The following is a 23,122-nucleotide window of genomic DNA, read 5'->3' on the forward strand; positions in this document are numbered from 1 at the left end:
TTAATCAGCTCACTCTCTACACTCTGATAGTACATAATACATACAACTGTTCTTATATTTACTGTGCTGTATTGCACTTATTTACATGGCTCTCTCCCTAGCTTTTGAGGTTGTTGAGATTAGGGATGTTTATTCATTTCTGTGTCTAATGCCTAGTACAGTGTACAGTGCCTCTGAGCATGGTAGATGTTCAATGAAGGCTAAATAAAGGAAAAGGAGATGTTTCTTATTCTAATAAATCATCAGTGAGAATTTTCCCTCCAAATCTTTACCTTCCACCTTTATCTTCTGCAGAGTCTACGTGAAAGGCACTAATATTTTTATTTTTTATTTTTTTTATTTTTTTAACATCTTTATTGGAGTATAATTGCTTTGCAATCATGTGTTAGTTTCTGCTTTATAACAAAGTGAATCAGTTATACATATACATATGTTCCCATATCTCTTCCCTCTTGCATCTCCCTCCCTCCCACCCTCCCTATCCCACCCCTCTAGGTGGTCACAAAGCATCGAGCTGATCTCCCTGTGCTATGCGGCTGCTTTGCACTAGCTATCTTATTTTATGTTTAGTAGTATGTATATGTCCATGCCACTCTCTCACTTTGTCACAGTTTACCCTTCCTCCTCCCCATATCCTCAAGTCCATTCTCTAGTAGGTCTGTGTCTTTATTCCCATCTTGCCCCTAGGTTCTTCATGACCTTTTTTTTTTAGATTCCATATATATATGTTAGCATACGGTATTTGTTTTTCTCTTTCTGACTTACTTCACTCTGTATGACAGACTCTAGGTCCATCCACCTCACTACAAATAACTCAATTTTGTTTCTTTTTATGGCTGAGTAATATTTCATTGTATATATGTGCCACATCTTCTTTATCCATTCATCTATTGATGGACACTTAGGTTGCTTCCATGTCCTGGCTATTGTAAATAGAGCTGCAATGAACATTTTGGTATATGACTCTTTTTGAATTATGGTTTTCTCAGGGTATATGCCCAGTATTGGGATTGTTGGGTTGTATGGTAGTTCTATTTTTAGTTTTTTAAGGAAACTCCATACTGTTCTCCGTAGTGGCTGTATCAATTTACATTCTCACCAACAGTGCAAGAGGGTTCCCTTTTCTCCACACCCCCTCCAGCATTTATTGTTTGTAGATTGTTTGATGATGGCCATTCTGACCGGTGTGAGATGATATCTCATTGTAGTTTTGATTTGCATTTCTCTAATGATTAATGATGTTGAGCATTCTTTCATGTGTTTGTTGGCAATCTGTATATCTTCTTTTGAGAAATGTCTATTTAGGTTTTCTGCCCATTTTTGGATTGGGTTGTTTGTTTAATATTGAGCTGCATGAGCTGCTTGTAAATTTTGGAGATTAATCCTTTGTCAGTTGCTTCATTTGCAAATATTTTCTCCCATTCTGAGGGTTGTCTTTTTGTCTTGTTTATGGTTTCCTTTGCTGTGCAAAAGTTTTTAAGTTTCATTAGGTCCCATTTGTTTATTTTTGTTTTTATTTCCATTTCTCTAGGAGGTGGGTCAAAAAGGATCTTGCTGTGATTTGTGTCATAGAGTGTTCTGCCTATGTTTTCCTCTAAGAGTTTGATAGTGTCTGGCCTTACATTTAGGTCTTTAATCCATTTTGAGTTTATTTTTGTGTATGGTGTTAGGGAGTGTTCTAATTTCATACTCTTACATGTACCTGTCCCGTTTTCCCAGCACCACTTATTGAAGAGGCTGTCTTTTCTCCACTGTATATTCTTGCCTCCTTTATCAAAGATAAGGTGACCATATGTGCGTGGGTTTATCTCTGGTCTTTCTATCCTGTTCCATTGATCTATATTTCTGTTTTTGAAAGGCCCTAATATTTTTATGTGGTTTACATATCATCCACCTTTGATCTGCCTGAGCCTAGTTCTAATAAAATACATCAGTTGATATCGTCTATGTTCTTTGCCATTATTAGCTTGACACATGTTTATTTTGAATTTATTCAAAAGATTAGATTTTTTAACCATTTATATTTATTTATATGGAGTGAAAGAATTAATCTTTTGATTGGACCATTGTATTATAAACTATATGTGTCAGATTTCTTTTCAAACATTGTACTTTAGTACTTAATCTATAGTCCAGTCAAATACTAAATTATAACTGAATAGACCTCAGCTTTTACTTTTAAACAGTGTTTTATAGTTTCTCTAAAGAACTGATTGTGTTTTACACTTCCAACCCAATTGCCTTTGGCTCCTGCTGGTCCCGGTTGAATTTCCAGTGTTTACTATGAATTAACGTTAGGATGAGGGGCTGAAGAATTATCTGATGATTATGGCAACCAGTTGCGCCTTCTTAACTACCAAGAATTTCATGTAAGTCAAGAGATCTATTTCCCTCCTCTTTTATGCCTTAGTTTTCATTATGTGTGATGGTTATCCTGGTTTATAGAATTTATAACATTTGTGGTCATTGCTGATCTGTGATTATATGAGATGGTTTAGGGCAGTGGTTGTCAGTTCATAGACCAGCAGGTTGTGAGCTTGTTAGAAATGCAAATTCATGGACCCCATCCCAACCTACTGAATCATGATCTGTGAAAGTAGAGCTCAGGAAACTGATTTAACAAGCTGTCCAGGTGTTCCCTATGAGCGTTAAAATTTGAGACCCAGTGGTTTAGAGCAGGGAATGCAGACATTTTCTGTAAAGGGGTAAATAATAAATATTTTTGGCTTTGCAAAACTTCACTTTCTGTCACAGCTATTCAACTCTTCAATTGTAGCCAATACAAATGAGTGTGGATGTTTCAATAAAACTTTACTTATAAAAACAGATAGGGCTTCCCTGGTGGCGCAGTGGTTGAGAGTTCGCCTGCCGATGCAGGGGACGCGGGTTCGTGCCCCGGTCCGGGAGGATCCCGCATGCCGCGGAGCGGCTGGGCCCGTGGGCCATGGCCGCTGAGCCTGTGCGTCCGGAGCCTGTGCTCCACAGTGGGAGAGGCCACAACAGTGAGAGGCCCGTGTACCGCTAAAAAAAATAATAATAAAAAAATAAAAACAGATAGTGCATCACTTTTGGCCCACAGGCTGTAGTTTGCTGAACCCTGGTTTAAAGTACTTGAAAATGTTCTTAAGGATTATACACATAAAGCATGTAATAAAAATCATTATTGTGCATTCTTATTAATATGTTACCATATGTTTTATGTGTTATTTTCTTTCCAGATAATTTTAAGTCAAATTTATCACAAACCAAAGGATCTGACTGAGCTATCCTGGTCCTTTAGTTTTGTTTCAGAGATTGCTTGAAATAAGGGACTTTGATTTTTTTCCTTATTTTATTATCTGAGACTGAAGTCATTTGTATTATTACAAAGAGTTAATTTACAATTCTGAATAGTAACTTGGCTTTGTAATGAAAAGGATGTTGTACAGTCCAACTCTCCCAAGTGGAAAAACAAATGGTTGCTGGTTTTCCATTGTGTTGCTTTTTGTTTCATATCTAGAGCATTGTTTCTCAAATTGTGAGGTTGATGTCCCTTGAGAGACTGATTTCATCCAGAAAGAGCTGAGACTGATCTAGGGAAAATGGAGACCAGAATTTTGTATTTTTCTTTTTGAATTGCCTTCATTAAGTCCTAGACAAAGCTAAGTCATGTATTGTGTTTGGAACAGCATGTGGTTGTTCTACTTTTGAACAGTCTAAAGGGAAGTGAGCCAAAAAAAAAAAACCTCCTTTCCTTTCCACCTGTTAATATGCACTCTTTGAGAATGACTGCTCTAAGGCAAGTTGGGGAAGATGTGTTGCTGTCCTTGTTAGGTGAAAGTAAATTCCTTTTGGAGGAAAAAGCATTGGCCAGATTAGAGCTGCATATGTGTTGCCAAGGCTGTACTGATTTGCTATAGTAGAGAGATCACATCTGGAAAAGTACCTTAGCCATTTGATTAAGGTTGCTTAAGACAATGTATTAATAACACAGCCAGTTAAAATGGACAGGTGCCACCGATTACTACCCCTGAATCTGTTTTTGATGGTGTCACTCATCTCTGAAAGCCCTGTCTACAGTATTGCTTTTGATTTTCTATCATGGTAGGGGGAGACCTCTAATGTTTTTTGTTTTGCCACCTCGACCATAAAAATGTTTATCCAGGAAGCCAGCATGGTGATTGTGCTATTGTGAAATACAGCTATTTGAAGTATACACACCTGGGCTTGGGAAATTACACTGGGTTGGGTTTGGGATCTGTTAGTTTGCATCCTCCTCCGGAGTTGCCCCTGTGTAATCTGAAACTGGCCCCCATACACAGAGGGCAGGGAGCGACTGAAGAAGAGGCAGACCACTCCAGATAGGGAGGTGTTAGGTTTAATAACAAGAAAACTTACATACGAGGCTTGTATTGGGTGGCCACAAGAAGGGTAGATCTCTGCACCCACCCAGCCAGCATCTTAAAAGTTTATATATAGAGGCCTTCACTGGGCTCAGTCACACATACCGTCCAGGTGGTCTCAGCACCACTTTACTATCTCAAGGCTGAGGCCTTGGGCAGCTTGTAGTGCGGGGAAGGCCAGTGGAACATACCTTCAAAGGGCAGGAGAGGGGATGAGGGACTTCCATTTGCCAGGGTCCAGCTCATGGGTCACGTCCTCTCGATTATCTCCTCCAACAGGGTCCCACCAAGCCCCTGTCAAAAGCCCAGTCTCTGAAGCTAGCACGTTGAATCTAGAATCGATACACTCCTATCAGTATTCGCACCGTCTAAAATTTTGTTCTTTCCTCCATAATCCAGCACCCTCAAACCAATATAAGTGTATAGTATCTTACAAATAATGTATAATCCTTTTTTTCAGATTTAATTTTGACTTGAGCCTCCCAGGGCACGGTGGGGTAGAACTCTTCTTACAGATTGAGACATTGAAGTGTGGTGGGGATGGGGTATGAGGCTATTTATTTGCTTCTTACAAAGTAAATCTTTCAGATGAGTGCCTCAACAGACCAGGGATGAGGGTTTGCTTTGAGGGCTGGGGGTTCAGAGTCCTGTGTGGGGACTCTGAACCTTGTCATGTATCCCCACTTCAGATCTTGATGTCCCACTGCCTTCTTATCACAGTATCGCTGGATCTCCAATGTGAAAGGGAAGCAAATTTAACTGATATAATTTGGCAACCTGCAGGATCAAACTGTGCCTTTGGTTTTCAACTTCAGTCTTGAGATAGTAAAGTGGTGCTGAGACCACCTGGACGGTATGTGTGACTGAGCCCAGTGAAGGCCTCTGTATAAACTTTTTAAGATTCTGGCGGGCGGGTACAGAGATCTGCTCATCTTGTGACCACCCAAGACAAGCCTCGTATTTAAGTTTTCTTGCTTATTAAATTTGCCACCTACCAATCTGGAGTGGTCTGCATGTTTTAATCTTTCTGTTTCACTCCACACCTTGAGCCAAGAATTCAGGGATGCCAGTATGTCGCTCTCTTCCTAAGCTGAACAACGCCCCTAGAAGCACTCACTTCAGCCCGTAGTCCTTGAATATGTGATGGTCTTTATACCTTTCTCTGTTTGTCTGGCAGCAGCCACTCAGCCTTGTCTTCACTGGGCACATAATTCTAAGAAGTTCTTTGAATCTAAGTGATTATAAGGATAATGCAATTAGTTGTTTTTCTGCTGTATACCATGGGCTGCCAGATTTCCATCTTTAAATAGTGACAGAATGTTTGCTCGCTTTTGGCCCCAGTTAGTCCAGAAAACCAGTTCTAGAATTCTTCCCATTTCACCGAGGTCACTTACAACTTGTTCTTTATATAATTTTTATGCCAGTTGGTCTTCTTGGTTGCAAACAATAGAAACCAACTTCGACTAACTGAAGCAGAAAATGGGTGGATGTTGGGTAGCTTGTCGGATCAATGGAGAGGCTGGAGAACCAGGGAGAAGCACAGGGAACCAGAACACAGCTAAGATCATGCCGTAAGATCAGTCTGTCACCAGTGCCAACGCCAGTGGACACTTCCTGAACCATTGTCCCTGCACACTTATTTTGGCACTGTGGGTATTATTGATGCCACTGCAACTACCTCAAATAATCTGACTGTTCTTTTATACAAGAATCTCAATACCTGGAGCATCCAGCTGGCCAAGCTTAGATTGTGTGCCTATGTTTTTGTTGTCAGGTTGCACCCCTGCATCTGTCCTTAAGCTTCTGTAGCATCCCACCTGGTTTGGGATTCCCCAAAATAGGACTGCTGGGCAGATGGATATGGAAATGTTCACCGTAAACCTCAGTGCAAGACAGAGTTAGTTAACTAACAAGGAGAAAATTTCATTGTGGTGCCTACAGTTGCTTTGAAATTTATGTCCAGCTCTGCTATTCAAGTCTTTGTTACCCTCTTCATAAACTTTCTGAGCCATAAAGTGTCCTTAGAGACCATCCAGTAGTTCATCATGTTCATTTTACTGATGAATGCTCTGAGACTCAAAGACAGAAAATTATCTGCCAAAGGTGACACCAGCAGTTCATGACAGAGCTGGAACCAGAATTACAATGCTGGCATTATTTCCAGCGAAGGATTCTGTAAAATACTCCACGTCTTTTGGTTCTCATTGTCTCTATACCATAGTTTGGCTCTGCTCATTTTCAGAATGGAGGCATAGTTTGCCTTCTTAGTTGCCCTCTTCTTCCTTGTTCTTGCTAGTACTGATAGTAACTACCACAGGATTTCTACCAGGAACTGACCATTTTCTTAAAGGTTCCTACCTTTTCTCTGAGTGTTAAAAGTATAATCAACAGGACTATTTTAATTATTACTTAATGCTAGAATTTCAAAAGCAGCATTGATTTTTTTAATGCTGTGGTTAGTTATTGGGTGAGTTTCTGAGCCTTCTATGAGAATAAAATTTGAAAAGGAGAAATTCTTGCGTGAGACCATGAAGGCTCTGGGTTACTGAGAGAGTTGAAGAAGGTGTGTCGTTCAGGGAGGAGAGAGGGAACGGACTGAAGAGCCTAGAAAGTTTGAATCATTGCTCAGTTCATGGGTTTACATAGCACTTACCATGCTAAATACTAGTTTAATAATATGATATTCTGAGTATAAGATTAAGGACACAGAAATGTCACACTGTGTCAGGTTAGTAGTCTTTCCATCTCAGTCACGGTTTGGTTTCTGTGAATGATACCTAGGACATTTTGTGGAAGAACATAAAAGATTGCTGTCAAGAATTTTATTTAAACAATTAGCTAAATATGCTCATTCTGTTTTTTCAACCGTTTGGGATGAGTTCAATAACAGGCTGACTATCCATTATTTAAAGTGCTATTATTTGTTCTAAAATTACCTGTTCCAGGGAATTCCCTGGTGTCCTGTGGTTAGGACTCCAAGCTTGCACTGCAGGGGGCACGGGTTCGATCCTTGGTCGGGGAACTAAGATACTGCAAGCTGCGTGGCGTGGCCAAAAAAAAATTTTTTTTAGATAGATAGATTGATTGATTTTAAAAATTACCTGTTCCAGAATTACCTGCTTCAGGAGGTACATGTATCATCTGAATATGATAAACATAGTTTGAGGTTTTACTGTCTTTGATTAATGTGTCCTGTGAACATTTGTTGAGTTTTGTTTCATGTTAGAAGATTCTCAGTCCTCTTTTGATATCCTCCTTCTCCTTCATTCTTATTGGCATTCCTGCCTGTCTCATGCTTTGGGGAAGGGTAATTTTCAGGGAGAGTTGGGTGGCAACTTAGTATCAGGGTTACAGAGGACAGATCTGGAGTCACTTGGACCCAGGTTCCTATCCTGGTTGCCACTTACTACTTATGTGACCCTATGAAAGGTGCTCTAAGAGCCTCAGTTTCCTTATCTGCAAAGTGGAGATAAGAACATCCCTCTCAGGGACTTCCCTGGTGGCACAGTGGTTAAGAATCCGCCTGCCAATGCAGAGGACGCGGGTTCGATCCCTGGTCCAGGAAGATCCCACATGCTGCAGAGCAACTAAGCCCGCGGGCCACAACTACTGAGCCCATGTGCTGCAACTACTGAAGACTGTGCTCCACAAGAGAAGCCACCGCAATGAGAAGCCCGAACAAAAAGAACATCCCTCTCACAGGATTGTTGTAAAAACAACTGGTATATGAGAAAACACGGTGCCTAGTTTATGGTAGGTGCTGAATAAATCTCATTTATTATCAGTAGCATTAGCTCAGGAATAAGGGCACTTAATTCTAATTTAGGCTAGATTTGGGGATTTCAGTACCAATTTCAATGAGAAATTGGATTTCATTTTCTCACTTGTAATCTGAGAAAATGGATTAGCTCAGTAGTTTTCAAACTGTGATCTCTGGAGGTGCTTTGAGGTCACTGGTGGGGAAGGGGAGCAGTGAGAGGTGTCTCAGAGGGAGGGCTTCCTGTTCAACGGGAGCAGCTGTGCTTTTATTTGTTTAATATATTAAGCTTCTTTGTAACCTCTTAGTTAAAGAAACTATTCCTTGGCAGAATGCTCACACACATTTTAAAAACAACAGTCTTAAAAGTCTACTCAGGTCCCTTCCAAGTCTAAAAAAATTTCTTTATGTCTATTAGTTTGCAACAGCACTTGAACATTAGCGACCCACACTAGATCTGATCTGAAGACATGTTTGTCCTGTACATTATTTTAAATGTTCACATTAAAATTTTTTTTTAATTTGGAGATTTCACGTACAAATCCAGGTTCTGTTTTCTTATGAAAAATTGAAATACCTAACAGCTCTGTGCTCCCACTCTCCAATAACAGTCCACTAGAACTGCGTAGCAGCTGCTCCCCAACTACTCCTGCTATCTTATACCCTTCTGAATTTATCTTCCTGGCTACTGAAGGTATTTGAGTTTTCAGCATCTGATTTATCCCTGCAGATTGCATGAACAGCAACGTTATTGGATTAACCAGTGTTGGCACTCTAGAAGAATTAAACAGAGCATGTGACTGCCATGTTTGCCCCATAAGAAAATTGTTCTAATTTAGCAAAAAGTACATGTGTTACTTTCATTTTGTCTGCCCTGGACAATAATAGTTCTTAAGTGCTGACCATCAATTTATTTATAGCATGGCTTCTGAGTTAGAAGAATTAAACAGTGTGTTTTAATTATTTCCATCAAAAGATTTGATTACCAGACTCTCAAAATTTGTAGGAACTAGGCTTACTTGGAACAGGAAACAAAGAGGTAAATGCTACCAGTTGCCCATGCCTCCCTTTATTCCACCTCAGTCCGAGAGGAGGATACTCACACAAGCTGGGCCTTCTCCCCTTTCAGACAGAGAAAATTGAGAAAAGTACCCTACTGTTTGCTCTCCAACAAGCTCTTATTAGGTGGCAAAAGTTTAGGCCTCACCACCATTCAGATAAGGGAGATACAGTGTACAACCGTGGCAGCCCTGTCTTGGCTCAGTCACTTTGCCCCATCAGGGCAGGGTGAGTTCTCCACTGGTCCAAAGTGCTCCACAGCTCTTGTCCTCTAACTGTTGGGTGTGGGTTCTGTATGTGCCCTTTAAATGAGACTTGTTAATTGTACTATTGTAATCACATCTCATATTTACTTATTAATCTTTTTTTGTCTGCTTGGCCTTTCATTTACTAAGAAATATGAATTGAGATTTCTGATTGTGATCATGGAATTGTCCACCTCTCCTTGTAGATTTGTTGCTTTTCATTTTACATATTTTATGCTATTTTATTAGGCGTATGCAGCGCTCAGCAATGCATTTTAATGTATATCTGTTGCATTTTATCTAGAATCTGAATGTTTTGTGGCCAGAGATATTTAATTGGTCACAGTGCTGAAAATAGAAGTCCTCATTCTATTTATTTTTCAGAGATGTCTCAGTGTTCATAGCTCACTGATGAGACCCTTCCCCTGTTTTTTTGTACAGATATAGATTTTCTTTTTTATCTTTAAACATTTTCTCACATTTCAGTGGTATTTGGAAAGGAAGAAGACAATATATAAGTTCAGTGCATTGGGGCTTCCCTGGTGGCGCAGTGGTTGAGAGTCCTCCTGCCGATGCAGGCGACCCAGGTTCGTGCCCCGGTCCGGGAAGATCCCACATGCCGCAGAGAAGCTGGGCCCGTGAGCCATGGCCGCTGAACCTTCGCGTCCAGAGCCTGTGCTCCGCAACAGGAGAGGCCACAACAGTGAAAGGCCCGCGTACGGCAGAAAAAAAAAAAAAAAAGTTCAGTGCATTGAATCAGATTTTTTTTTTTTTTTTTGCGGTACGCGGGCCTCTCACTGTTGTGGCCTCTCCCACTGCGGAGCACAGGCTCTGGACGCACAGGCTCAGTGGCCATGGCTCACAGGCCCAGCCACTCCGCGGCATGTGGGATCTTCCCGGACCGGGGCATGAACCTGTGTCCCCTGCATCGGAAGGCGGACTCTCAATCACTGCGCCACCAGGGAAGCCCCTGAATCAGATTTTTGAATCCAATTTTTTGTCTAACTCTTCATGTTCTCTTTGGATAATTACATTCAATTATTTCAGTTACTGTTTTTATAATGATGACTTCCACATCTATATCCTTAACCTAAAGTCTCTCACCTGCAGAGCTCTATTTGTTTAACTTCCTGTTAGTAGACATCCACACTCAAATGTCCCACAGGTACGTCATACTGTCCATCAACAGGTGAATGGATAAACAAATTATGGTATAGCCATACAATAGAGTACCACTCGGCAATTAAAAAGAATGAAGTATTGATACACAGAACAACAGGATGAATGTCAAAATGATGCTGAGTGAAAGAAGCCAGACAAAAAAGAAAATATACTGTATAAATTTATGAAAAATTCTAGAAAATACCACTCTTTAGTGACAGAAAACAGATCAGTGGTTGCCAGGGAAGGTTACAGGTGGGGGAAGAGGGTGTTGATGAGAGGGGAGATAAGAGGAGGGATTACCAAGAGGCAAGAGGAAACTTCTGGTAGTGATGGATGAATTTGTTACCTTGATTATGGTAATGGTTTCAAACCCCATCAATGTGTGGATTTTATACATGTTCAGTTTATCGTACATCGATTGTACCTGAATAAAGCTGGGGAAAAAACCCTCATTATTAAAGACTTTTAACAGAAAAACAATAATCCCTGTCCACTGTTCTCTATCCCCACCCAGTCCTCCTCCCCAGTGGCAGCCACTTTGAACTCTTTTAGGTGTTCCTCTGCTACATAGGCCATATTCTACCTAATATGCTTAGTGTGTTATTTGGATTCATCAATTTAGAACTTCAGGCAGTAGACTTTTAGTCTTTCCTTCATTATGGTAGCTGATAATATATTTCTCTTACTTTACCACTTTTACTTCTCCTCTCAACCTCTTAATACAATTTTTTTCACTGCTGAATCAAGTAGTATACTTTGATTGCATTTATTTCCATAACCCCCCCACAGTTAATACAGCAATTGCATTTTTCCCCATTTGCTTTGTTTTCTGTGTACCTATGGTTTTTTTTTTTTAGATATCCCAGCAGACCTGTTAGACATATAGCAGTAATTATCTCAGATGCTCAGAATATCATATAATCTGTCAGTTCGAATCCCCCACTCCCATCCCCTTGGAGATCTTCCTCCTTCAGCTGTCTGTCCTCCTATCAATATGCTCTGACTTCTTTTTGGTCTAAATGCGTAGCTGTCGTGCTGTGTCTTCCCCTTGCCATGCTTAGTGTTGGATCAACTAATTCCCGAGTCCCATGTCATTTTCCTTCCTAGTTTATTCATGTACTCCTTCAGTTGGTTTTAGGAATACTACATCCTCTAGTTGCTTCCTAAAAAAGAATATTTGAAAGTTAAAAATTTTGCTTCCTTACAGGGCCAAAAAGGTCATTATTTTACTGTCACCTAAATGTTTGGTTGGGTATAGCATTCTAGGTTGAAAGTAATATTGCTTCAGAATTTTAGAAATTATTTCTGCATTGCCTTCTAGCATGATATTACCAAATAGTCAGAATTTAATTCCTTTGCATGTGACCTGTTTTTTTTCTATCTGGAAATATTTATGATCTTTTCTTTATCTTGATGCTCTGAAATTTTTGGACATGCCTTGTCATTGTTCATTCATTGCTCTAGATAGTTATTGTTTATTCAGTAAATATTTATAGAGAAATCACTCTACACACACACACAGTTCTAGGCACTATGGATACAGCAGTAAAAAAAAAAATAGGTAAAATCCCTTCCGCTCATGGAATTTACATTCTAGTGGTGAGGGCAGAAATTAAGAAATAAACTAGTGAACATATAAACTAGTAACATAATGAAATGTCACATACTGATAAGGACTATAAAGAAATACAAAACATAATAATGGAACTGAGAATGACAGTATAATTTTTTATGTAGGGTGGGTAGGGGATGCCTCTCTGAGGTAACCGTTGAGCAGAGACCCAGTTGAGCAGAGACACAAGCCATGTGACTACCTGGTGGAAGAGTGTTCTAGATGAAGGGAACAACAAATGCAAACCTTGAAGCAGACATAACATGGAATGTTGAGAGGCAAAAGGCCAGTTTGGTGGCAATAGAGTAAGAAAAGGAGTTATGAAATGAAACTGGAGACATAGCTAAGGGCCAGGAAATTTAGGGCCTTATAGGACTTGGTAAGGACTTTGAAATTTTTTCTATTGGGGTCTTTTGAACAAGGACAAACTTGCATTTTAAAGAATCACATCGGTAGGAGTACGGATTGGTACAGAAATTGTAAGATTAGCAAGAGTGGTAAGTAGTGAGACCTGTTAGGAGGCTATTTCAGTAGTCTAGGTGAAATATATACTGGCTGAGATGTAGTAACTTAATAACAGTGAGAAATGGTCAAATTTGAAATATGTTTTGCAAGGAGAGCCAATAGGATTTGCTGATGGATTGGATATGGGGTGAGAGAAAGAGAGGAGTAGAGGGTGAATGTTTAGATTCTTGGCCTGAGTAACTTGGTGGATGGTGGTACCACGTTACTGAGATGGGGAGACACAGGGAGTGTTTGGGGGGTGGGGTGTAGTGGGTTTGAGTTGTGTTTTGGACATGGTGGGTGTGAGATAATGTGTTGGCAGCCAAGTGGAGTTGTCCAGAAGGCAGATGGTCATTCAAGTCTAGGGTTCACAGGAGAGATGGAGGCCAGAAATAAATTTGTGAATCCTTCATGTATAGTTGGTATTTAATACCATGATTCTAGATTAGTTTCTCCTGAGGAGTGGGTATACATAGGGTAGAGGTCTGAGGATTGAGCCCTGGAGCTCTTCAATATTGAGACTTGAGAAATGGAAGAAATCAGAAAAGGAACAGACAGTGAGATCTGTAGAAATTCAGGAAAATTCATATTCTAGAAGCCAATTGAAAAAAGTGCCTCAGGAGGAGGACAGGATCCCACTGTGTCAAATGTTAAAGAGTTGAGTAGGATGAGGACTCAGAATTGACCATTGGATTTGACAATTTGAAGTTTATTGGTAGCTCTGACAAGCTGTTTCATTGAAGTATGGGGATAAAACCTGATTGGAGAGTGGGCTCAAAAGGAAATGGAAGAGCAGAATTGGAGAAAGTGGGTAAAGACAACTGTTTTCAGGGTTTTTTCTATAAAGAGGAAGAGAAAAATGAAATAATAGCTGGGTGGGGGTGGGAATGTGGAGTCAAGGAAAGATTTTTTTTTTTTTAAATTTTTGGCTGCATTGGGTCTTTGTTGCTGCATGCGGGCTTTCTCTAGTTGAGGTGAGCGGGGGCTACTGTTCTTTGCGATGTGTGAGCTTCTCATTGCGGTGGTTTCTCTTGTTGTGGAGCACGGGCTCTAGGCTCACAGGCTTCGGTAGTTGTGGCACGCAGGCTCAGTAGTTGTGGCTCATGGGCTCTAGAGCGCAGGCTCAGTAGTTGTGGTGCACAGGCTTAGCTGCTCCGCGGCATGTGGGATCTTCCCGGACCAGGGATCGAACCCGTGTCCCCTGCATTGGCAGGCAGATTCTTAACCACTGCGCCACCAGGGAAGCCCAAGGAAAGATTTTTTTTTATGGTGAGAGATAATAGAGTAAGTTTGTATGATGGGGGAATCACTGTAACACAGAGGGGGAAATCACTGCAAGAATAGGAGACAGGACAGTTACCAGAGCAAAGTCCTTGACTAGACAAGTGGGAAGAGATCCAGTGTACAAATGGAAGACTTGGTTGGTTAGGAGTTCAAGCTGTTCAACCATTTAAATAGTGAAGGCAGAGAATGTGGATAAGCTGCAGTTAGGTTTGGTACCTTTTGTGAGAGACTAAGGAAGTTGTCTTCTGGTTATTTCTGATTTCTCAGTGAACTAGGAACAGAATCATCAACTGAGAGGATGGGGTGTGGAACTGGAGGTTTGAAAAAAGAGGAGAATGTGAGAGAGACCTCTGTACAAGAGAGTTCATTGACTGACGTTTTAGCCCAGAAATGTTTTAGTAGCAGGATTGCAGTGTGCTGACAACCTTTTCAGTGTGGAAACTGGTATCCTGTTCTGAGAAATGTTCTTAATTTCTTCTTTGATTATCACTCCAACTCGCATTTTCCTTGTTTCTTTCTGGAAGTCCTTTAGTCAGGAGTTGGACACTTGGAGTGATCCTCCTATTGTCCATCTCTTCCTTCAGCTTTATCTTCTAATCCTTCTATAGAGTTTTTAATTTCAGCTATCTTACTATTTTTAAATTTTCCATAGCATCTTATTCTTTTTTAATGGAAGTGATAGCTTCTCACTTAAGTTATTCAGGGTTTTGTTTGTTTTGTGATTTGTTTTCTTCTGTTCCCTGCATAGTCTCTATTTCCTCCAAATTTCCTTTTATCTGCTTGCTTGTTTTGGTCTCTGTCTTTCATGATGCTTTCTTCAAATGCCTGATGATCCTTGGCTGCCCGTTCATGTTTGTGGGGCCCTGAAAAGCTCTGTGTGCATGAATGGGACTGGTCACCGGTGGGCTTCGTGGTAAGGTGAGCTTGAGGTTGACTAGCTTTTTCATTGTCAATGTGTAGAGAGAGGTCTTTTCTCCAAGACTGTCGGGTTTTTTCAAAGATTGGGGATGGTAGGTATATGCCTGTTTGCCAGCCTTTTGGGAATAGAGCAGGAAAAGAAGGTGAGGGCTTCCTGTTTCTGTAGGTAGACTCTTACTCAGTCCCCCTTTCGTCACTGTAGATTGTACTTCTGCCCTGCTCTGTGCCTGATACCCAAGTGCAGAACGTCTCTAGTGCCATCTCTTCTGGAAACAACTCTGGTAGAATGCGGTGGTCATCTGGCTGCCTGGGTGGGGATGGGGGGTGACATAGTGAGGAAGTAATTTTGTAAACATTCCTCCAATTTTAGCCTTTTATGCTACTTGGTGCTTCAAAGAACTGAGACTCTCAGATTCTTTAGGGCAAATCAGCTCATTCTCACGTGAATCCCTCCACTCCAGCTTTGTCCCGTTAAGTGACTTATCACTCCTCTAATAGCTTTCTGTCGCTCAAAGTTTAGGACTTTCTTATTTGTTGTTTTGTTTCATTTTTGTTCTTTGGAAAACTCACATATGCTAATGTCGTTTCTCTTGTTCACTTACTAATAGATTAGTACCTTTTTTTTTTTTCTTTATCGTCAAGTTACTGAGGAAGCAAGGAGGAGGGAAAGGAGATAAACATATGTGCTCAATCTACCATGTTTTTCCAGAACCTATCCACACTCTCTAAAGGGTAATCACAATAACTAATATTTGTTGAGTACTTACCTGTATGCCAGACACTGTTATAAATGCTTTACATTTATTAACTTAGTATTCATAATGATCTTATGAGACAGGTACTGTTATTATTGCCAGTTTACAGTTGAAGAAACTAAGGCACAGAGAATTTAAGTAACTCGCCAAAGTTATAAAACTAGTAAATGTGGAGCTAACATTCAAACTTAGCTGTCAGACTGTAGAGACACCTCCTGCTTACAACTCTCCCATAGTATCCCACTCGTTATTTTTAAATCCAAGCAATTTAGCATGTCATCCATGCTCCCCATGATCAGGTCCAGAGAACCTCTCCAGTCTCATCTCTCTCTACTCTGTCCTTGACTTCACCTCTTTGACCTTATCTTGTAGTCATACTGGACTTCTTGCCCTGAATACTCCATGTTCTTGTGATCCTCATGCCTTTTTCATGCTGTTCCCTCCACCCCAAACATTCCTTTATTCTCTAGAATACACAGTAAAGTGTTAAGGTATTTCAGCATATACTTACAAATTAAATATTTGTATGATCTATTTCATCTAGCAATCAACTCATACTTTTGATTTGTTTTGATTTAGCATGTCTTCTTGAAAAATGCATAGTTGAATAAAATAATATTTCACTGTGTATTAAGGGTTCTTATGTCTAACTAAACAAAAGTATCTCCTCAAATTTGATTATATTGAGAGTGAGATTTAAAGATTCTTTTGGAGACTAAGTGAAAAAGTATATACCAAAAAATTCATTTGTTATATTAAAATATTTTCTAACCTTATCTTACTGTTTTTCTTAATAGCTTTTTCTTCCTCTTGCAAATCTGGAATGTTCACCAAATGTTGAAACTTTCCTTTGCAAAGCTTTTGTACCAACCTGCACAGAGCAAATTGATGTGGTTCCACCCTGTCGTAAATTTTGTGAGAAAGTGTATTCTGACTGCAAAAAATTAATGGACACTTTTGGGATCCGATGGCCTGAGGAACTTGAATGTGACAGGTAAATTATGTTTTCATCTGAAAGCTACTGATGATATTTCAATATTGGTATTAATTTTCCAGAATATTAGTGACAGGCTTTCATTATTTAAGTCAACAGCTGTTTACTGCACACTTAATATATGTTAGGCACTTACTATATATCAACACTGTAAACAATGGTGAGCAAAACCAGACTTGGTTCTTGTTTTCAGGGAACTCACAGTGGGGTGGGAGGAACAGAGAGTAATCAAATAATCATAAAAATAAATGCAAAATTACAACTGTGTTAATACAACAAATGAAGGTGCATAGTTCTATGAGAATGTGTGATGGTACCTTTGCCCTAAACTGGGGAGAAATGGGCCTTATTATCAATTCATGGACCTTTTTGCATCTGTCTTGATTGATTACTTTCATCTCCTATTCTCTAGACGTTGGGAGCTTGTAATTTGAAATATTCTACTAACATAATGACACCTCATATAATCAATGTGGGAAGGAAGGTGGCTCTCTTTTTGTTTCTTTATCTGTAGACTGAAGAAACTACAGACCCTTGTGGAACTCATACATTTCTGGTAGATACCTAATCACTTTCCAGAACAACGTAGTACGTAGTAAAGGTGAAGATGCTCATGCCATACATCTTAGGAGATCCCCTTCTATAGAAACTTTTTCACAAACAAGGAATCGTATGCAAGAATACTTATTGTAGCATTATTCGTATTTTTTTAAATGAGAAAAGGTCTGAAAGTCCACTGTAAGAATGATAACTAAATTGTGATGTACTTACACACTAGAATGCTACTATACAGTTATAAGATGAATGCAGTTGACCCACATCTGTCAAAATGGATAAATCTAAAAATTATGGCATAAGTAAAAAAAAAAGTATGATGTATATAGCACAATGTCATTTATATAAAGTTCAAAACCTGTAAAATAATACTATATAACATTGTAGTTGGAAAATAACATAGTAAAATATTTTAAAATGCATGAGGAGAAATAAAAACTGTACTTGTAGTAATGAATATTTTGGAAGAGACAGAAAAGAGAATAGGACCAGAAAGGGGTCCAAACTGTATCTGTAATGTTATATTGCTTTATTTAAAAAGATATAAAACAAAACTGATATACCACCTTTTGAAAAAGCTTGTAGATACATCTGTGTTGTTTTTATGGGCATATGTTTTATTATTTTCTATTCTTATCTAAAGCATATTTCAAACGCTTTCTCCTTAAAAACCTCCACTAATTTCTAAACTATGTAGATCCTCCAAAATAATTCTGGTGTGTGGAGACAACTCAGTGATAAAGTGCTGCACAAAACAGCCATATCCCTTTCTATCACTCTGGTCTGCCCATAAACAAGGGAGGCAAACAGCCACACTGCAACAAAATGGTGATGTGAGTTAAGCTGGTCCTTGGCCTTCCTCTTCTTGCCCTTCTTTATGAACTTAGATATCACTTGAACTCTGTCCTCTCCATCCGGGAAATGATCTCATTTCAGTCATTTTAGTTGTCATCACCTTACTATGTGGCTGATCTACTTTGCTCATGGACGCTAGAAAAGAAAAACTAATTTCCCCAAGACATATTTCAAATGCTTAAACAGACAAGCCAGCATTTTTTTGTCTAGAGAATACCAGTCAAGATAAATTCTTTCTTAAGTACTTAGTCTTGAAACCAGAAATTATCTAACAATTACTAATTGATTGTTTTCTGAGTAAGGGAGTTTTCATGTTCACTTGCCTGATACTTAATATATTTGTTAGTGTGTTGGGGCCTCATTAACACCTACAAGTTTTTAGTCAACTTCAAAACTTTCTCCCCAGCTCTAAAGCTGTAATCTCTTTAAGCTCGTATGTCTTCCCATCAGTTATGAATGCATAAGGAAATATTTTATAGTTGTAAAGCAGAGTATTAAAATAGTGACTCAAAAATGTCAACTTCATGTATTATTTTTTTAAATCTTTACAGATTACAGTACTGTGACAAGTCTGTTCCTGTAACTTTTGATCAACACACAGAGTTTCTCATTCCTCACGAGAAAACAGAACAAGTCCAAAGAGACATTGGATTTTGGTGTCCAAGGCATCTTAAGACTTCTGGGGGACAAGGCTATAAGTTTCTGGGAATTGACCAATGTGCACCTCCATGCCCCAACATGTATTTTAAAAGTGATGAGCTAGAGTTTGCAAAAAGTTTTATTGGAATAGTTTCAATATTTTGTCTTTGTGCAACTCTGTTTACATTCCTTACTTTTTTAATTGATGTTAGAAGGTTCAGATACCCTGAGAGACCAATTATATATTACTCTGTCTGTTACAGCATTGTATCTCTTATGTACTTCATTGGATTCTTGCTAGGCAATAACACAGCCTGCAATAAGGCAGATGAGAAGCTAGAACTTGGTGACACAGTTGTTCTAGGCTCTCAAAATAAGGCTTGCACCGTTTTGTTTATGTTTTTGTATTTTTTCACAATGGCTGGCACTGTGTGGTGGGTGATTCTTACCATTACTTGGTTCTTAGCTGCTGGGAGAAAATGGAGTTGTGAAGCCATTGAACAGAAAGCAGTGTGGTTTCATGCTGTTGCATGGGGAATACCAGGTTTTCTGACCGTTATGCTTCTTGCTATGAACAAAGTTGAAGGAGACAACATTAGTGGAGTTTGCTTTGTCGGCCTTTATGACCTGGATGCCTCTCGCTACTTTGTACTCTTGCCACTGTGCCTTTGTGTGTTTGTCGGGCTCTCTCTTCTTTTAGCTGGCATTATTTCCTTAAATCATGTTCGACAAGTTATACAACATGATGGCCGGAACCAAGAGAAACTAAAGAAATTTATGATTCGAATTGGAGTCTTCAGTGGCCTGTATCTTGTGCCATTAGTGACACTTCTTGGATGTTATGTCTATGAGCAAGTGAACAGGATAACCTGGGAGATAACTTGGGTCTCTGACCATTGTCGCCAGTACCACATCCCATGTCCTTACCAGGTAAAACCTATCATTTGTGTTATTTCACTATTTAATTTTAACATGGCAAATGTTCCCTGGAAATATCTTTGAATTAGTCATGACCATAAAATTAGATTTCAGGTGAGAAAATCCAATAGACAGAGGGAGTTGTTCCCTACGCCTCAGTTGAAACTAGGGTAAGTGTCCCAAAGTTCTCTCCTGAAGTTTTAGCTTCAGTTACAATAGTAAAGTGCCTCCTTTAGCTATTCTTTTAAAAATTAAATTGGATTGCAAAGGCAGATGAATAGTACTGCAGAACAGAATCAGAAGAACAGGTCTTGTCATAGGGAGAAAAAGAGAAGTAACTTGCAGGATTTCCCTGGCATACAGTGGTTAGGACTTGGCGCTTCCACTGCAGGGGGCCAGGGTTCAATCCCTGATTGGGGAACTAAGATTCTGCAAGCCGAATGGAGCAGCCAAAAAAAAAAAAAAGAGAGAGAGAGAGAAGTAGTTGTTTTTAATTCTTCAGTTAGTTGGGGAAACCCTAATTTGGGTTTATAATAAAATGGTATATATCATCTTATACTTTGCTTGTATATGCTTATAAAAACAGAATTTATGCCAAAACCACCATGTCATTTCTTATGACAAAACGCACAATTAAAACAAAATATGTTTCATATGTTTCTGATGTTTCTGGTTGGATTAAAGTGATGATTTTAGGATTAAAAAAATAAATATCTGAAAATAGAAAATCTCTTAAAGCATTTTAGTTGAGTTTTTTAAAATAGAAACTTTGTTTTTAATAGAATTTATACATTTTCTTGAATATTTATATATGGTATTAACTAATTATATTGAGTGTGAGTGCTGTCATCACAGTGTATCAGATCAAGCAATGTGTGGGCTGAATTATTTTACATAATTTATATTCTAGAAAATTACTTCACTGTAACACAGTGAAATCTATTTTACATACTGATATGTGGGGATAATGGTTTTACTTGCCTTACATCCTGTCCATAGTGTGTTATCCATTGTCTGTTTTTACTATATGATTAATAAGCGAGCTCTCTTAAAGTGATACTGCTGTATTAAATGTCTCCTAGATTCCTCAGTATTTTTGGCAAACTAGGGGGGGAAGGCAACTGTTACATACTACTAAAAAGTTTAAGATATATGATTTTTTATTTTTTATTATTATTATTTTTTAAAATTTATTTTTATTTTTGGCTGTGTTGGGTCTTCATTTCTATGCGAGGGCTTTCTCTAGTTGTGGCAAGCGGGGGCCACTCTTCATCGCGGTGCACAGGCCTCTCACTATCGCGGCCTCTCTTGTTGCAGAGCACAGGCTCCAGACGTGCAGGCTCAGTAGTTGTGGCTCACAGGCCTAGTTGCTCTGCGGCATGTGGGATCTTCCCAGACCAGGGCTTGAACCCGTGTCCCCTGCATTGGCAGGCAGATTCTCAACCACTGCGCCACCAGGGAAGCCCAAGATACATGATTTTTTAAGATTACGTTTCATGTAAAGAAAGAAACGATATTAGAAGATAAAATGAGAAAATTCTAATCTTATAGTGTGGAAGGACTTTATGATATAAAATGCAGGAGCTATAAAAGAAAAGATTGCTAAATTTGACTAAGAAAAAAACTTTTTTCAGATTCTGCATGGCAAAAAAACCCACCATAATCAAAGTCAGGAGACCAACGGGGAAAATTTATTCACTCATCACATCATAATTGAAGGGCTAATTTCCTTATTTATAAAGAGTTCCTATAGATCAATAAGAAAAAAGCCAACAATCTGATATAAAAATGAGAAAAGAATGTATAGAGGGGTCACAAAAAAGGAAAATAAAAAAGCTGTTCTTAAACATATGAAAAATGTTATGACAGATGCAAATTAAAGTTATAATAAAATTATATTCCTGCTTACGACAGGTTTTATAACCACTGTATTGATGAAACTGGCAAAATACACGTTCTAGACTTTGCTGTTCAATTAGTTCAACCTTCTATGGAAAGCATTTTGATAATATCTGGCATTTAAAATGCTCATACTCTTTGATCCTGTCCTTCTGGGAATTTATCAACAGCTCTGTTCACAAATGTGAGAAATTATATACATACAAAGATAGTCACTGCAACATTATTTGCAATGGCAATAGGTTGGAAGTAACCTGAATATCTATTAGTAGGGAGAGCTGAATAAATTATAGTTCATCCAAACAATGGAACAGCCTTTAAAAAGAATGAAGTACTCTAGAATGGTCTCCAAGAAATATTACTAAGTGCAAAAAGCAAGATATAATGCATAAGGTATAGTATTTTGATACTTGTAACATTTAAAAAATAATATTTGAAAGTTTATGCTTGAAAGAAAAGTATGATTTAATTTTTACAAAATTTCCACATTTTTACATTTTACTGATACTTATTTTGCTCTAAGTTTTTGTAACAAAACATCAACAACGCATAAAGACTCTAAAATAGTATGTTATTATAATGAGTTTAAATGTATTTTTTTATAGATTATAGTGAAGGAAAAGATAAATATTGAGAGGCAGATATTTTGGCAATTATAAGAAGCTGCTGTACTTATAGGGAAAAAAATGCCGGATATCAAGCCAAGATGTAAGACGTCCTTCCTAAATATATTTAATAAGTAATTTTCCCTTTCTAGCTATATATTTTGATAAAAGTTCTTTGTTCAGAACTTCTATATTACACTTAAAGCACTTTTCATATTATGTTATATCAAACATTTCATAATAAAACAAACTGATTTATACTTTTTGTTCAAGTTTTGCATTGGCTGTGTAGACTTTTCTCCACTTTAAATGTATCACTAAAATTCTTATTAATTACTTTTTTGTAGGCAAAAACAGAAACTCGACCAGAGTTGGCTTTATTTATGATAAAATATCTGATGACATTAATTGTTGGCATCTCTGCTGTCTTCTGGGTTGGAAGCAAAAAGACATGCACAGAATGGGCTGGGTTTTTTAAACGAAGTCGCAAGAAAGAGTAAGAATCTATTGAATTATATGACATTGTTTTAAAATAAATAGATCAAATACCAAATCATTGTACTGGAGTTTCATTATGTCATCTGTTGTTTCAAGTTGAAATCTTTTTCATGGAGAGATATGCTTTATTTTAGCATTTGTTACAGTAGTCTTTGACATGTACTATTCTATTGAAATATGAATGAAAAGTTTGTAAAAAGTGCATTTTCTTTCCATGGCTTATAATATATCCAGTATTATTACTGCTATCATTAAGTTCATTGCTTTGGGTTTAGAATTTTAAATAATTTTATCCTTTTTTATCAATGATGAAAGATGAAATGGGTCAAATATATGTAAGGCAATCTATAGAGTACGATTCAAATGTGATGTACAATCATTACCTTTAAATTTTATTACACATAATACTGACTTAACATGTCACTTATTTGCCTTGCTTAAGATGGTAAAAATTTGAGCTTATGAAATATTCTGTAACA

The 23,122-nt window shown here is 38.4% G+C and overlaps 1 protein-coding gene across 2 annotated transcripts in view; it reads left to right on the forward strand.

The window, feature by feature from the left end:
• FZD6 (frizzled class receptor 6) overlaps positions 1-23,122 on the forward strand; it is a 282,950-nt gene that overhangs the window by 4,421 nt on the left and 255,407 nt on the right. For both annotated transcript variants that reach the window (XR_014017721.1, XM_081258183.1), the window contains exons 3-5: positions 16,478-16,674; positions 18,636-19,653; positions 22,493-22,641. Coding sequence is in view for 1 of the 2 variants with exons in the window: in XM_081258183.1 (XP_081114309.1) it covers positions 16,478-16,674; positions 18,636-19,653; positions 22,493-22,641 (1,364 nt within the window). In the remaining variant the exon portion in view is untranslated. The remainder of the gene's footprint in view (positions 1-16,477; positions 16,675-18,635; positions 19,654-22,492; positions 22,642-23,122) is intronic.

Source organism: Mesoplodon bidens (genome assembly GCF_964165515.1).
Source record: "Mesoplodon bidens genome assembly, chromosome: 16".
NCBI lineage: Eukaryota > Metazoa > Chordata > Mammalia > Artiodactyla > Ziphiidae > Mesoplodon > Mesoplodon bidens.